This window comes from Cyanistes caeruleus, chromosome 4 (genome assembly GCF_971803275.1).
Source record: "Cyanistes caeruleus chromosome 4, bCyaCae1.hap1.1, whole genome shotgun sequence".
NCBI lineage: Eukaryota > Metazoa > Chordata > Aves > Passeriformes > Paridae > Cyanistes > Cyanistes caeruleus.
This window is the reverse complement of record NC_141704.1, coordinates 70087259-70102531: the sequence shown is the minus strand read 5'-3', so window position 1 is coordinate 70102531 and position 15273 is coordinate 70087259. Positions and strand designations below refer to the sequence as shown.

General features: G+C 41.3%; 2 protein-coding genes across 4 annotated transcripts; one reads left to right on the top strand and one right to left on the bottom strand.

Annotated features, from left to right (window-relative positions):
- Positions 1-2904: 2904 nt before the first annotated feature.
- On the bottom strand, positions 2905-7849 carry LOC147653739 (uncharacterized). Of its 2 annotated transcripts, XR_015285756.1 has the most exons (4): positions 5652-7849; positions 5052-5338; positions 4496-4832; positions 2905-4171 (listed from the first exon to the last, which is right to left on the bottom strand). XR_015285756.1 is itself a non-coding variant. In XM_086885306.1 (2 exons), the coding sequence occupies exons 1-2, from the start codon at positions 6462-6464 to the stop codon at positions 5141-5143; spliced, it is 1011 nt and encodes a 336-aa protein (XP_086741432.1). In that variant the 5' UTR covers positions 6465-7849; the 3' UTR covers positions 4856-5140. The 2 variants fall into 2 exon arrangements, 1 of the variants encoding a protein (XP_086741432.1); XM_086885306.1 differs by lacking the exons at positions 2905-4171; positions 4496-4832 and having other exon boundaries at positions 4856-5338.
- Positions 7850-8807: 958 nt separating this feature from the next.
- On the top strand, positions 8808-14027 carry LOC147653738 (uncharacterized). 2 transcript variants are annotated; one of them, XR_015285757.1, is made up of 4 exons: positions 8808-8881; positions 9250-9477; positions 11067-11864; positions 12886-14027. XR_015285757.1 is itself a non-coding variant. In XM_086885310.1 (4 exons), the coding sequence occupies exons 1-4, from the start codon at positions 11165-11167 to the stop codon at positions 12941-12943; spliced, it is 339 nt and encodes a 112-aa protein (XP_086741436.1). In that variant the 5' UTR covers positions 11079-11164; the 3' UTR covers positions 12944-14027. The 2 variants fall into 2 exon arrangements, 1 of the variants encoding a protein (XP_086741436.1); XM_086885310.1 differs by lacking the exons at positions 8808-8881; positions 9250-9477 and having other exon boundaries at positions 11079-11202; positions 11478-11576; positions 11721-11864.
- Positions 14028-15273: the final 1246 nt, after the last annotated feature.

The window sequence follows — 15273 nt, the reverse complement described above, 5'->3', positions numbered from 1 at the left end:
AATAGCCAAATGCATATTACCTGCCTTGCTGGAAAATAATTGAGGTCTTCCTCTAAGAAATTTTTTCTCAGAGTGCCTTTCTTTGTGATTTGTGTTCTTATCTTAGGAAGATACAGGAGTTGCTCATTTTAATGCTGTCCAGCAGACTATTCCATGCTTTCTCAGCTGTTTGGATCTGCAGTTCAGGATTGGACCAAGAAAAATGGTGATGGGATGAAATTATTTTTATTCTTAAATGAGGACAATTCCATTTTTAAACATACACATGTGCTTCCAATGCTTTCAGTAGTCAAGGATGAAATTTTGAACAGACATGAATTCCTCAGTCTTTGTTTCTTTTTCCCTGAAGGATGGAATTTGGACTTTGCCCACCAGTGCAGTCCTTGCTATGGGCAGATGTTTCTTCTGTTCTTCTTACCAGCAGTAGGAGTGGTTGGACACTGAACCTCAAAGAAGAGGGAGCTAACATCCCTTACCTGGATAAGTCCCACAGGTAAGCACCTTGGAGAAGTTCTTCAACCAAAACCAGTTCCTGTAAGGCTTTCCAGCCCTTGACAGGAAATAAGCTGATTCCTGCAGGCTGCAACATGAAGACTTCCAGACTGAAGTGAGCATCCTGCTATAAGGAAGGATTTGGGAGTAGTGAGTCATCATTTGTATGGGAAATTAATCTGTGATTTTTATTTATTGTTTTTTTTCATTTGAAGTAACATCACATCATCATAGAGAGACATTGTCTGTCATTTCTGGTGTGGATACCTGAATAACTCAGCTAGACAGGTAGCATGATAAGGCAATACAATGCAGATATTGAAAGGAATTTTTTGGATGATTTTTTTGTTAGTTCAAGCTGCAGTCCCTGATTTATTCAGGCTTTGAAGTACCATGCAAGCCTTTCCCACAGAAGAAATTCTGTTTTATGTAAATAATGCACTGTGCAGTAAACTAGAAGAAAGCAGGGAGCATAGAGCATGAAGTTAGTGTTTCATGCAGGTGTTTGAAGGCAATGTGGGATTCCAGAGCTTAGTGTTTGAATTGCAACTTGAATTTCCTTCTTTGCTGTTATTTAGACTGCTCTGAAGTAGTCATGAGAAGCAAAAATGAAAGGCAATGTTGTTTGATGGGGACTGTGGTAGGGCTTTCTTGCCAGATTTGAAATGGCTTGAATTGATTAAAATCTCCAGGTGAGGGGAAGGTTGTATCCATTCCTCTCTCTTATTAAAGCAAATTTTCCAAGAGGGATGTAAAATTGCAGTTGAGGGTTGGGGTGGTTTTTTCTTTTTTCCCTTCTTTCATGTGCAACCTAACAACTCCAATTTCGCAGGCCTATTTAACATTTGATCCCTAAAAGTCAGTCCTTTGCTTTGTATTTTGGGCACTTGTTCATCTTGGGGAATTTGTCATCTTCTCAGGGCATTGAAGGTCAACCAAATGCTGCAGGTTTCATTCTTCCTTTCATATGGTCTATGTCCTGGGGTTTGACTCTTAAGCAGAGCTATTTTTTTATTTTGCAGCCTAGCAGTTGTACGGTGGGGCTGTGTGCAGGTGAATTGACTTGAGAACGATGGGTAAATCAGCTCCTGGGAAGATGTGCACTGCCTGGCCCCGATGCTTCAGCATGCTTGAGGTCAGCTTGGCTGCCTCTGACTGTCTAATAATAATGCAGAATAACAGAATTAAGTATTCATTGTAATTGGTGATCAATAAGATTTGTTTTCAGCTAAGTCTGCGTGCTAGTTTCTAAAGCACTCCAGTCTGTTTCATCAATGACCTTTGTGATTTTAGCTTAAGCTTTCCAGTTTCTGCTGTTGTTATTTTTTGCCCTGTCGCTGTGAGAGGAAGGGATGATGGCTGGAGGTTTGGCAGTCAGCGAGGGCCTGGCCACCACTGCAGTTCTGTACACTCAGCCTTGGAGATGTGATCAGGAATGTGCTGTTAGTTGCCAGTTTTGTATTGCAAAGACTGAGCATGCTGCCATCACTGTGTTTGATGAGTGAGTTTTCATTGGTTTGGTCCAACTCCAAAGCAGCCTTAATTTGAAGGTGGAATTCTTTGTGGATGAGGCTGTGAAGAATATGGTGTTTATACTCCCATCCTACGGGCAGTACGGTAGAACAACTCCTAACTGATTTGGTAATAAAGACCTAGTTTTTCTTCACTAAACCTGCCCTAGCCAAATTCATCAGCTGGTGATAGCTATCTCTGGAGTGGAAAACCTTTATTGAGTTGATTGACAATTTAATATACTTTGTCAAGCTGTGTTGTTTAGTTTCTGTTGATCCAGAGACACCTGAGGCTCCTTTTGCTTCCTAAGGGATTAAAGTAGCAAGCACTTAGAATGAGATATTGGGAAGATGGGTGCAGGAGACTTTGTAATTTACTATGGAAAAACATAATAATGATGATGAATATTTCAGGTGGAAACGATAGCATTTCACTATATACTATGTGAAATGCTTTTATGTGGTTTTTTTCATTTCTCTTTTATTTTTTAATCCTGGATAAATTAAATGAGGCTTTTGGGGAAAGCATGAGCTGGAATTTCTATTGAGGTTGATAACCTCTGATTCTGCTCTCGTTTGTCTGTCTGCTGGAACTTGTAGCAAACTAGCTATGTCCAAGTTTAATTGTGTAATAATTATTTTTCAAATTGAGCCTTTCTCACTTGGTGCTGATGTATTTGGGGGAGGGAGGGGAATGGAGAGTAAAGAGCTCCTTTCATGAATACAATTGAAATTTCATCTTGCTGATTTGAGCCTTTCCAAGATTCAAGTGAGCATTGGATCAGGTTGGAACTGAGGGGATGACTCATGACTCTGGCATAAAAACTACATTGCATTCCACATATTAGGAGTTTTCTGTTGCCCACAAGAAAGTTCAGGAAAAAAAGACAAAAAGAGAAATGGGTTTCAAATTTCCTGTGCTATTTTCAGTTGACTCCTCTTTCTGGAGATGCCTTAGCAAGTGTAGGACATCTGAAAAACTTGGAACTGCAACTTTCTTGTTGAGGCTCTGATGAACATTGCTTCTGTCATCAAGTTCTTGTGTTCATACTTTGAACTTAGCTGAGTAATGTTGGTATCAGCAGACTCTACTAAAGCCATGCCTTCCTAATTAATAATGCATTCTTAATAAAAAAAAAAAAAATCTATTTCTTCATGTATTTAATTACCTAGTGAGTGTAAGACTGAATGAAGTTAATACCGTGCAGATTTCAAGCAAAACGCTGCTTTTTAATGTGCTTCAGTATAGGCTATGCACAAGTCAATAGACATGATTTTTAAGCTTCAGTTACCTTTCATTACCCTGTGCATATTCAAATTCAGATTGATGAATGCTGAACCAAAAGCAGACATCATAGAGTTAATTGAAGTTCTTTAAATTCAGAGGCAAACTATTTTCATAGCTTTGTTTTGAGGGTGGGTTGCTTTTGATGTCTGGGGTTTTTTTGGCTAAGGCAATGGCAAACATTTATTTATCCTGCTCCCTCCCCATTTTCCACCATCGTTGTTGCCAGTGATGCCTGCAGTGCTCAGTGGTCAATGACCCTCAGCCAGGGTGAGCTGCAGGAGCCTTACAGACGGGCCTGTTCTTTCTCCCAGTGCTAGAACAAGTGCAACAGCACAGTGCCATTTTGCTAAAAGCTAATATTTTTCCCAGCAGCTTCTTCTCCAGGCAGAATGAAATGCTTTCTTCAAGAGCAACCACATCTTTTCTCTGCCTGAAAGGTTGTGTTTGTTTGGGGTTTTTTCTCTTGCCTTAGGTGAGAGATAAAAAAAAAATGAAGAGGAAAGCCCAAGGAAATGCCAAAAGTACCACCTGGTAGTAATTTTGTGTGAGTGTCTCCATTTACACTTCAAACTTGCTCTTGGAGAACTTGGAGCTGCATTTAAAATGTATTTTGGTAGGTGGTCAGCTGCTGACTATCTGCATTTCTTCTTCCATTTCTTTTCTGTGCTTGTTTGGTATTGCTGCTGAATGTCCCCAAAGAGTAAAGTGGTGTGGAAGAGTTGAGGAAGCAGCTTTTGAAATTCTAAAGCTGATGTGTAGGTTTTGTTCCTCTTGGATTTTTAAAAGCAGGTATGTCATCCAAGTTAACTTTCTTCAGCAAGTAACAAGATTGTCGTCCTTCCACTGATGCTCTGTATTTTAACAGAGGTATTTGATGGTGCTGGAAAGGAGCAAGATGCAGAATGAGTTTGAGAGAAGTGATTTAAAGTGGGAGCACAGATGGTTGATTCCTAAAAATCAAAAAACGGATGTTTTGTTTTGTAGGAAAATGAAATCTAATCCTATTTGAGGGTCAACAGGATAAATACAAAGAACTAAATACAGATGTAGATACATATATACATATATGCGTGTATATATATATATATATATATATATATATATATGTATAACCCCGCCCCCCGAAATCTATGAAGCAGGACTGATTGGTGCCATAGCCCAGGCAGCCTGTGGATCTAATTGCCTGCCTGTATTCAGCCCTTGCCTGGATGCCAGGGGAGACGTCTCTGGATTTGTCTCCAGACAGCTTTCCAGGGATGATCCTGCTCCTTTCCTGGTGCCCCAGAGTGCTGCAAGCCCCCCGTCCTGGGGCCATGGTGATGCCTGCCGGGGCCTTTAGGGTCCCCCCTAAAGGGCAGACAGGGCTTGACTGCAAGCTTCCTTGGAAGCTGGAGGCAGGTGAATATTGGCCACCTTCTTCTTTCCCGCTGCCCTCCGTGCTCTTGCAAAGCCTGCTGGGGCACTGGGGCTCTCCATTGCAGGCAGTCTGGAGCTGCCATGCAAAGCCATCTCTCAAGGAGTCCCCAGGTCTCAGGTGCAACCTCAAGAAAATGACACAGCAACGTGTAGAAAACGTGAACTTTATTCACTTGACTACTTCTAAAATCTACAATCCAACGTTACTAGAAGACTATGGGGTAAGAATCTTAAGGCTAAGAAACTTCAATGCTTCAACTGTTTAGAACTGAACACTAAGGGAAAGGTCAACTTCTTGGGGGAAACGTGGTGGGGAATCGAACAACAACAGGGGTGTGGCTAACTTGTAAGGTGGGGAACGTCGCAGTGCCTGGGCTGGGCACTGGTCACCCGTTCCCCGTAAGGTTCTGTAGCTGGAGCGCGACGCTGGAGGTCAGAGCTGTGGGGAGGTGCGGAGTCTCCTGTCACTGCCCTCTTTTGCCGCCATCTTGGTGGTTGGTTGAGGGCTGTCGCGAAGGAGCAGCCGCATCAGGTCGCGGTTGTCCATCAGCAGCTGCATCAGCTCCGTGGGACAGCCCTGTCTTCGATGGCGGCGGGGCCCCGCACGGCCCGAAGGGCTCTGGAGATTCCGCTGCAAGGCAAAGCACAGGGATCCCCATGGAAGAGGCAGAGGGGCAGAGCGGGGCCGGCACCTGTGGGGCTGCCTTTGGCCTGGGAGACAGAGACTCGGGCCCAGTTGGGCTGGGCTGGCCCGGGGAAGAGGCTGCAGCAGGCAGAGCTCTGCCGCCTCTGCTTGGTGCTGTCCATGGAGCTCAGCCCCTGGGCCGCATTCCCCAGCCAGGAGCTCAGGCCCCTTCTGCCGCAGGGCATTGGCCAAAGGGTGCCCAAGAGGCCCTCAAGGTCTGCCCCATCCCGCCTGCCTGACCCCCCACCCCCCTCCTCACCTCTCGCCAGCGTCTCTGAATTCTTTTTCCGAGCGACCATCCCATGGCCATTCCTATGATGAGCAGGTCGATGAGCAGGAATGTCCTGGCCGCCCACCGGATGCGCTCAGGGTCCGACTCGTCCAGATGACAATCCTCCAGAAGCAGAGGAGAGGCATCCGTGCTGCGCTCAGGTTTGCTCACAGGGTCGAGGGGATGAGCCAAGAGCAGCAGCACGTAAAGCTGCAGCAGCGCGGAGGAGCCGTGAGCAGCCATAGTGCTCTGCCAGCAGCACCGAGGCTCTGGGCGTCTCTCTGCGAGCAGCTGTGCCTGGGCACTGGGGCGCAGCAACAGCTGGGGACAGTTGCCAGCCAGCGTGCCGTCCCCAGAGGCTGTGATGTCACAGAAGCACAGAACGCCCTGGCTGCAGAGAGCCCTGAGAGAATGTTGAGTCCAAGCTGGGAGCCATGGCGGCAAGCATGGCCAGCAGAGCGGGGCCCGAGCGCTGCGGCCTGGCTTGCCTTGCACCCGTGCCACAATGATGACTCCAGCAGCCCCTGTCAGGCCATTGCAGTATCTGATGGCCCACGCTGGGCACAAGTTCTTCCCAATGGCCAGCGTAAACCTCCCTTGGCCCAGCTTCCAAGCCTTGTTGGCATCTGCTCTCTCTTGTCCTTGCCCACCTGGCTGGCGCTGCCGTGTTGCTCGCTGGCCTGTCTGTGGGAGAAGAGGCTGTGCCAATGAGTGCTGCTCAACTTGGAGGCCATTCAAAGGAGGATTTGATTGTGCCTGCTGTGGGAAGAAGGAATATGCGTGCACATGGCCACTTCCCATAGGTTTTACCCCAGATTTTCATGAGCAGCTGTCCTAGTGAAAGTCAAGTCTGTTTTAGTGAGTATTTGAGGGCTTCCAGAGCACAGTGCCATCTCAGGGGAATTCTGCTGGTTGAGTTCTACTGAGGCTTTGAGATGAGTTGCAAATCCTGAAAATGTTCTCCTTGCCCAGGTAGTAATTTCACAGTTTAGACTCTGGGGATATTGATTGCTCAGTGTTGAGGACCTCATGTAACTTTCAGCCCCAGAAACTTTCAACCTCCAGTGATTGTCCTTGAGACAAAACCATTTGAAATCTTTTTTTCTGTGGACAGGAATTGCTTCGGTGTTACTTCACATCATCCATTAAAAATTTGATGCCTGGAACAAATCCCGAGTGCTGTGTGATTTCCTTGGTCGTGTTCTTTGGAATGGCTTCCCCCTCATTTTGTGAAGCTGGCCCCAGAAAGGTCATAGATGGGTGAGAAGTTCTGAAAGGCCAAGTGGTGCAGATCTTTGCCTCCTGTTTCGAGGTCTGCGGTGAGCTGTGAGTCCAAGAGCTGATCTGACGTGATGGTGAAAACACAGTTGTCGTGGTTTTAAAGCAGTAACTGAAAAAATACTAGAAAACTTACTTATTTCTTGCTGTGAGATATGGATTAGAGCAAGAGCAAAACAGGCTTAAAACTTAAAAGGAATAAAGAAAGTTTATTCACAAAACTACAAGAATAAGAACACCAGAATAAACTTTCAGAAAACCCTTTTATCCCGCACTACCCAGCATTCCCTTGTTCACATGACAAGATAGAGACAAAAGACTTTGGAACTTTGGTGTTTAAAACAGTCCCAATTCTTGCTAGAGTCTCTTTATCAGTGTTTGTATAGAAACAGAAATCTTCTTCTGCTAATCTATGGAGTTTCTCACAAGAAAAATATTTCTGTTATAGTTTTCTATTTGTTTGATGCCAGCTGCCCGGAAATCTGCCATGAGTTCACTCCTCCCATTTCACATCACTCTGAGGTGTGTATGGGCCATGAGTCCTCTTCATCTGTCTCTGTGAGCTTCGCAGGAAAACAGTTTTCTCATTGCCCTCAAGGCCTCAAATCTTCACTCCACTCTGTTCCAGCGCCTCACTGTATCACAATTACTCTACTTTTTACTCAAAATCCACACTTTGAACACTCCATGCTTCCCAATATACTCTGTCATGAATTAAAGGAGTTTTTTTCAGAACATGGTTGTCCATCTCCATAGCTTTAAGAGAAAAATATTTCAGCTTATAAAGCATCTCCTTATTCTCTCTTCCCTATCTAAAACTTAAGCCTTGTTTTTGTCCTATATTTTTCTAATACTAAAAAAAAAAAAATCTGTGTTTTTCTAAAAGTGAAAAAAAAAAATAAAAAAATAAAGTAAAGAGTAGAAACAGAATAATATTTCTGAGAGGCAGGACATTTTTTAGTTTGTGTTGTCCGATGGAACAACAGCCACTTGAAGAAATTCCATATAGTAGAACATGTCACATTTGTCAATTTTAACCTGAAATTTATTAACAGGAATGTCTGTACTACGAACATGTGTTAAGTATAGGAATATATTGCATGTTTTCCTACTTGTAAGAAGTAAATTTCTGTCTTTACAAGCTAACACCATTAATTTCAGCTCTTAGTTATTCCCATTGCATATTCTTTTAAACAGACTTAATCAGACAAATTTTGTGTTATTTAGCAAGTAATGCTTGGTTATTACTACAAGTTCTTGAAGTCATAACACTTAAAATTGCAGTACATATATATTATTCTTACTATGATGATGTGAGTTGGCTGCTAGTCATTTAACTATATATAAGGTCTTACTATTTCTTAGTGCAATTACTTAAAATAAGTGTCTTGGAAATTGTTTTTATTTTTAGATTTAAAACTGTTCTTACTAAAGTTGATTTGTTAAAGATTGGACAATGTATATTTAATAATTAATGTTCCCCAGTGATATTTATTGTCAGTCAGGATTCACTTTACAGTCAATAAATAACCTAAAAAATCTGAATTTTGTAGCCAGTTTTGTCTAATTCTTAGAGCAATGCTTTGGGAAATTGGAGATATATATATATGAATATAAATATGTATATCTGCTATATACCTTTTTTATGATGGTTTTGTCCTACTACTGCAAATGTTTCTTTTTGTTTGTTTTTTCCTAACATACATAAAATTTTCTTAACCATATTTAAAGCTACCAGCTTGTTATTCTGACAAAACCCTGTGAGAATAAATTATTTTTATTAATACTCTACATGTCAAAACCTTGCAGTCAGTCAAATAACAGAAGGAGTGTTCATTGTCTCTCTCCCCCACTGATGCTGTTCTAGGAGTTGGAGTTAGAAGATTCAGACATCAAGTGAAACAGTGAAAGATGATAAGAAAACACTTGATTCTCACAAGGTATTTCCTACTAAAAGAGATTGTTTTGCAGTTTTGTTTGCTCTTGACACTATTTTGAGTAAATGTGAATTCCTAAGACATGCTCAAGGCAATTAAATATTTATGCTCCCCAAACTCAATTTTTAAGCAACATTTTCTGTTTACAAGAATCAGGTTTGCTTTGGTTTTATCTCTTTTCTTTCAGGTTACAAGACAGATTTTTTTATTATTATTTTCATTGGGGGAAAAAGATATGTATTTATAGTGTTTGTGAAGACTTTGCTCAGCTGAAAAAAGTAATAGGTAACATGAGTATAACATTGTGTTCTTCCGTATTTCTATTTTTAAGTCCTATTACATGTGATATTTTCCATTTTGCCTTCTATTAGGCCTGAAATTGGAAACTATTTAAAACCTAACAAACCCCGGAGTTTATCCCTGTTCTTTGAATAGCAACAGAAGTATGGCTGTCATGGTTTGACACATCAATGAAGAACAGCCTCTGCTCTGCAGCAGGTACTCAAGTGGAACTTTTGCAAGTGGGCTCTCATCAGGAGTGAAACACTGGCTGCTGACTCTGCTGCTTTTGGTCACAGACTGCTGCCTTTATGAACCAGGTTTGTCCTTCTGCCTCTTTTGTGTTTTATATAGACTTGATTACAAATGAGGCACTTGTCCTCTTAACCTGGGAGTTGCAGCAGGTCAGCAGCAGCAGGAGTTACTGGCTGCTTCCCATCAGCTGACTCCTTTTAGCCAACCCTTCCCATTTCCAGCGCCAATCCGATTTTTCCAAGCAATTAGGAAGAAAACTAAACCATAACTTTTACAAAATCACTTTAGGGAAGATGTTGCTTAATTGTTTGCTTCATTCAAATGAACACTTCTAACATTCACTTCTCTGAGTAAGAATGCCTTTTATGAGAAGCTGCTAAAAATAGGAATTTGAGAGCAGGGATGTTAAAAGTAGGGCCAGAGAGGAGCAAATTTGTCGCAGGGCAAGTTCTGTTTGCACTGAGGGAGTACTATCAATTTTGTCTCTGTCCTGTCTTTCACTGGTCCTGAAACAACAGTGCCTGCTTGAACAAACCTGCTCCTCAGGAGTGATTGGATCTGGTGCTCTGGGTGTTAGCAGCTGCAGTGCTGAACCACAGGCAGACATGAGATCTGACTGGATCACCCTTGCTAACATTTTCATGTAGAACCCATAACTCACTTGATCAGCAACACTTGCTTGAATGCTGCCTTTTGCCTTGGCTCTTCCCACTAAATAGTTCTTGAGCTGGGAAGTGGTCCTGATCTAAGAATCTGCAGTAATCTTTAATTCTGCCTTTATAACTCAGGAAACCACAGTAACCTTCATTTTAGAATGTGAACATTTTTTGGACAAACACTGAATTGTAGCTTCATTGACATGAGCTAAAGTAAGCTCTTTCAGTGGTCCTAGAGTGGTAGCTGTAAAAGGCAATCAGAGTGAAGATCCTGAATAATTTTCTTTTCCAGCCAGGTTTTAATGTATTTCCCCTGCAAATCAATTCATGTATCATAGAGCTCAATTACCTGCCCATAAAATGAGAGTTGTTGCTCAGAACTGTGGAATTAGGGTAACAAGAACTGTAATGATACACTAGATAAACACTGTTGCAATACTCTCTCAGCCCTGTTAGGGTATTTTAAATTTGCAGCAGATCTCAGTAAGGATGAGAAAATGCTGAGCTACATAAAAATGATGGAGACTGGAGGAGAAATTAGCCTTGCAGTGTTCTACAGTCCCAACATTTCCAACCACCACACCTGGTAGTGAAAATGCTGGTTTGTATTTGAAAAAAAGGAACTGCAATCAATCAAATGCACTGCCAAGTATAAATTAATTTCTGTAAGTCAAGTCCCTTAGGAACAATTCCTTAATAAAAGATCTGTTTCAAATCTCCTAAGTCTTCTAAAACCAACCCCAACAAAACACAGAAAACATAGTGTCTTTATTTGACCTGTCCTAGACTTCATTTATTTATTTACAGTCTGAAGGATGAGTCAAGTACCTGCAGTGGTGCCTTTAGCAATGCAAAACAAAATATTTTGAATATTCTTATTTAGCGTTCCAGTTTTAATGAGCTTGGAGCATAGTGAAGGAGATCAGATGATTGCAGGTTCTGGATGAGGGTAGAAATAATTAAAAAGCATCTTGAAAGTAACATCATATTTTTGTCAGCCATCTCTTCAGGGACTACTTTAAATCCCAGAATGTTCAAGAGCCATCATCACTGTACAAACAGAAGCTCCAACTGAACGAAACCAGAAGAAGTGGATATGGCAAATTCTCTGGTCCAAGTGGTGATATTAATCTGGTGAGGCTCTGGATTCCCATTTCAGACATACTATCACAGCTTAAATATAGGAAAAAATTGGGATTTTACTTTGCTGTGGTCTCTTTTTGTTTTGCAAAATATGTGATAGTTAATATATGAGTAAAATCTTGTATAAAAACAGGTTTGTTTTTTGGTTTTTTTTCTAACAAATAGCCAAATGCATATTACCTGCCTTGCTGGAAAATAATTGAGGTCTTCCTCTAAGAAATTTTTTCTCAGAGTGCCTTTCTTTGTGATTTGTGTTCTTATCTTAGGAAGATACAGGAGTTGCTCATTTTAATGCTGTCCAGCAGACTATTCCATGCTTTCTCAGCTGTTTGGATCTGCAGTTCAGGATTGGACCAAGAAAAATGGTGATGGGATGAAATTATTTTTATTCTTAAATGAGGACAATTCCATTTTTAAACATACACATGTGCTTCCAATGCTTTCAGTAGTCAAGGATGAAATTTTGAACAGACATGAATTCCTCAGTCTTTGTTTCTTTTTCCCTGAAGGATGGAATTTGGACTTTGCCCACCAGTGCAGTCCTTGCTATGGGCAGATGTTTCTTCTGTTCTTCTTACCAGCAGTAGGAGTGGTTGGACACTGAACCTCAAAGAAGAGGGAGCTAACATCCCTTACCTGGATAAGTCCCACAGGTAAGCACCTTGGAGAAGTTCTTCAACCAAAACCAGTTCCTGTAAGGCTTTCCAGCCCTTGACAGGAAATAAGCTGATTCCTGCAGGCTGCAACATGAAGACTTCCAGACTGAAGTGAGCATCCTGCTATAAGGAAGGATTTGGGAGTAGTGAGTCATCATTTGTATGGGAAATTAATCTGTGATTTTTATTTATTGTTTTTTTTCATTTGAAGTAACATCACATCATCATAGAGAGACATTGTCTGTCATTTCTGGTGTGGATACCTGAATAACTCAGCTAGACAGGTAGCATGATAAGGTAATACAATGCAGATATTGAAAGGAATTTTTTGGATGATTTTTTTGTTAGTTCAAGCTGCAGTCCCTGATTTATTCAGGCTTTGAAGTACCATGCAAGCCTTTCCCACAGAAGAAATTCTGTTTTATGTAAATAATGCACTGTGCAGTAAACTAGAAGAAAGCAGGGAGCATAGAGCATGAAGTTAGTGTTTCATGCAGGTGTTTGAAGGCAATGTGGGATTCCAGAGCTTAGTGTTTGAATTGCAACTTGAATTTCCTTCTTTGCTGTTATTTAGACTGCTCTGAAGTAGTCCTGAGAAGCAAAAATGAAAGGCAATGTTGTTTGATGGGGACTGTGGTAGGGCTTTCTTGCCAGATTTGAAATGGCTTGAATTGATTAAAATCTCCAGGTGAGGGGAAGGTTGTATCCATTCCTCTCTCTTATTAAAGCAAATTTTCCAAGAGGGATGTAAAATTGCAGTTGAGGGTTGGGGTGGTTTTTTCTTTTTTCCCTTCTTTCATGTGCAACCTAACAACTCCAATTTCGCAGGCCTATTTAACATTTGATCCCTAAAAGTCAGTCCTTTGCTTTGTATTTTGGGCACTTGTTCATCTTGGGAAATTTGTCATCTTCTCAGGGCATTGAAGGTCAACCAAATGCTGCAGGTTTCATTCTTCCTTTCATATGGTCTATGTCCTGGGGTTTGACTCTTAAGCAGAGCTATTTTTTTATTTTGCAGCCTAGCAGTTGTACGGTGGGGCTGTGTGCAGGTGAATTCACTTGAGAACGATGGGTAAATCAGCTCCTGGGAAGATGTGCACTGCTTGGCCCCGATGCTTCAGCATGCTTGAGGTCAGCTTGGCTGTCTCTGACTGTCTAATAATAATGCAGAATGATAGAATTAAGTATTCATTGTAATTGGTGATCAATAAGATTTGTTTTCAGCTAAATCTGCGTGCTAGTTTCTAAAGCACTCCAGTCTGTTTCATCAATGACCTTTGTGATTTTAGCTTAAGCTTTCTAGTTTCTGCTGTTGTTATTTTCTGCCCTGTCGCTGTGAGAGGAAGGGATGATGGCTGGAGGTTTGGCAGTCAGCGAGGGCCTGGCCACCACTGCAGTTCTGTACACTCAGCCTTGGAGATGTGATCAGGAATGTGCTGTTAGTTGCCAGTTTTGTATTGCAAAGACTGAGCATGCTGCCATCACTGTGTTTGATGAGTGAGTTTTCATTGGTTTGGTCCAACTCCAAAGCAGCCTTAATTTGAAGGTGGAATTCTTTGTGGATGAGGCTGTGAAGAATATGGTGTTTATACTCCCATCCTACGGGCAGTACGGTAGAACAACTCCTAACTGATTTGGTAATAAAGACCTAGTTTTTCTTCACTAAACCTGCCCTAGCCAAATTCATCAGCTGGTGATAGCTATCTCTGGAGTGGAAAACCTATATTGAGTTGATTGACAATTTGATATACTTTGTCAAGCTGTGTTGTTTAGTTTCTGTTGATCCAGAGACACCTGAGGCTCCTTTTGCTTCCTAAGGGATTAAAGTAGCAAGCACTTAGAATGAGATATTGGGAAGATGGGTGCAGGAGACTTTGTAATTTAGTATGGAAAAACATAATAATGATGATGAATATTTCAGGTGGAAATGATAGTATTTCACTATATACTATGTGAAATGCTTTTATGTGATTTTTTTTTCATTTCTCTTTTATTTTTTAATCCTGGATAAATTAAATGAGGCTTTTGGGGAAAGCATGAGCTGGAATTTCTATTGAGGTTGATAACCTCTGATTCTGCTCTTGTTTGTCTGTCTGCTGGAACTTGTAGCAAACTAGCTATGTCCAAGTTTAATTGTGTAATAATTATCTTTCAAATCGAGCCTTTCTCACTTGGTGCTGATGTATTTGGGGGAGGGAGGGGAATGGAGAGTAAAGAGCTCCTTTCATGAATACAATTTTAATTTCATCTTGCTGATTTGAGCCTTTCCAAGATTCAAGTGAGCATTGGATCAGGTTGGAACTGAGGGGATGACTCATGACTCTGGCATAAAAACTACATTGCATTCCACATATTGGGAGTTTTCTGTTGCCCACAAGAAAGTTCAGGAAAAAAAAGAAAAATATAGAAATGGGTTTCAAATTTCCTGTGCTATTTTCAGTTGACTCCTCTTTCTGGAGGTGCCTTAGCAAGTGTAGGACATCTGAAAAACTTGGAACTGCAACTTTCTTGTTGAGGCTCTGATGAACATTGCTTCTGTCATCAAGTTCTTGTGTTCATACTTTGAACTTAGCTGAGTAATGTTGGTATCAGCAGACTCTGCTAAAGCCATGCCTTCCTAATTAATAATGCATTCTTAATAAAAAAAAAAAAAATCTATTTCTTCATGTATTTAATTACCTAGTGAGTGTAAGACTGAATGAAGTTAATACCGTGCAGATTTCAAGCAAAACGCTGCTTTTTAATGTGCTTCAGTATAGGCTATGCACAAGTCAATAGACATGATTTTTAAGCCTCAGTTACCTTTCATTACCCTGTGCATATTCAAATTCAGATTGATGAATGCTGAACCAAAAGCAGACATCATAGAGTTAATTGAAGTTCTTTAAATTCAGAGGCAAACTATTTTCATAGCTTTGTTTTGAGGGTGGGTTGCTTTTGATGTCTGGGGTTTTTTTGGCTAAGGCAATGGCAAACATTTATTTATCCTGCTCCCTCCCCATTTTCCACCATCGTTGTTGCCAGTGATGCCTGCAGTGCTCAGTGGTCAATGACCCTCAGCCAGGGTGAGCTGCAGGAGCCTTACAGACGGGCCTGTTCTTTCTCCCAGTGCTAGAACAAGTGCAACAGCACAGTGCCATTTTGCTAAAAGCTAATATTTTTCCCAACAGGTTCTTCTCCAGGCAGAATGAAATGCTTTCTTCAAGAGCAACCACATCTTTTCTCTGCCTGAAAGGTTGTGTTTGTTTGGGGTTTTTTCTCTTGCTTTAGACCAAATTCCAGAAACGCCCCATAAAATCAGCACAGTTTCCCACAAAATTCAAGAAAAAACACCACAAAATTCCCTAAATCTTCTCAAAACACGACCAAATTCTAGAAAATTATCCCACCAAATCTCCACAAATTC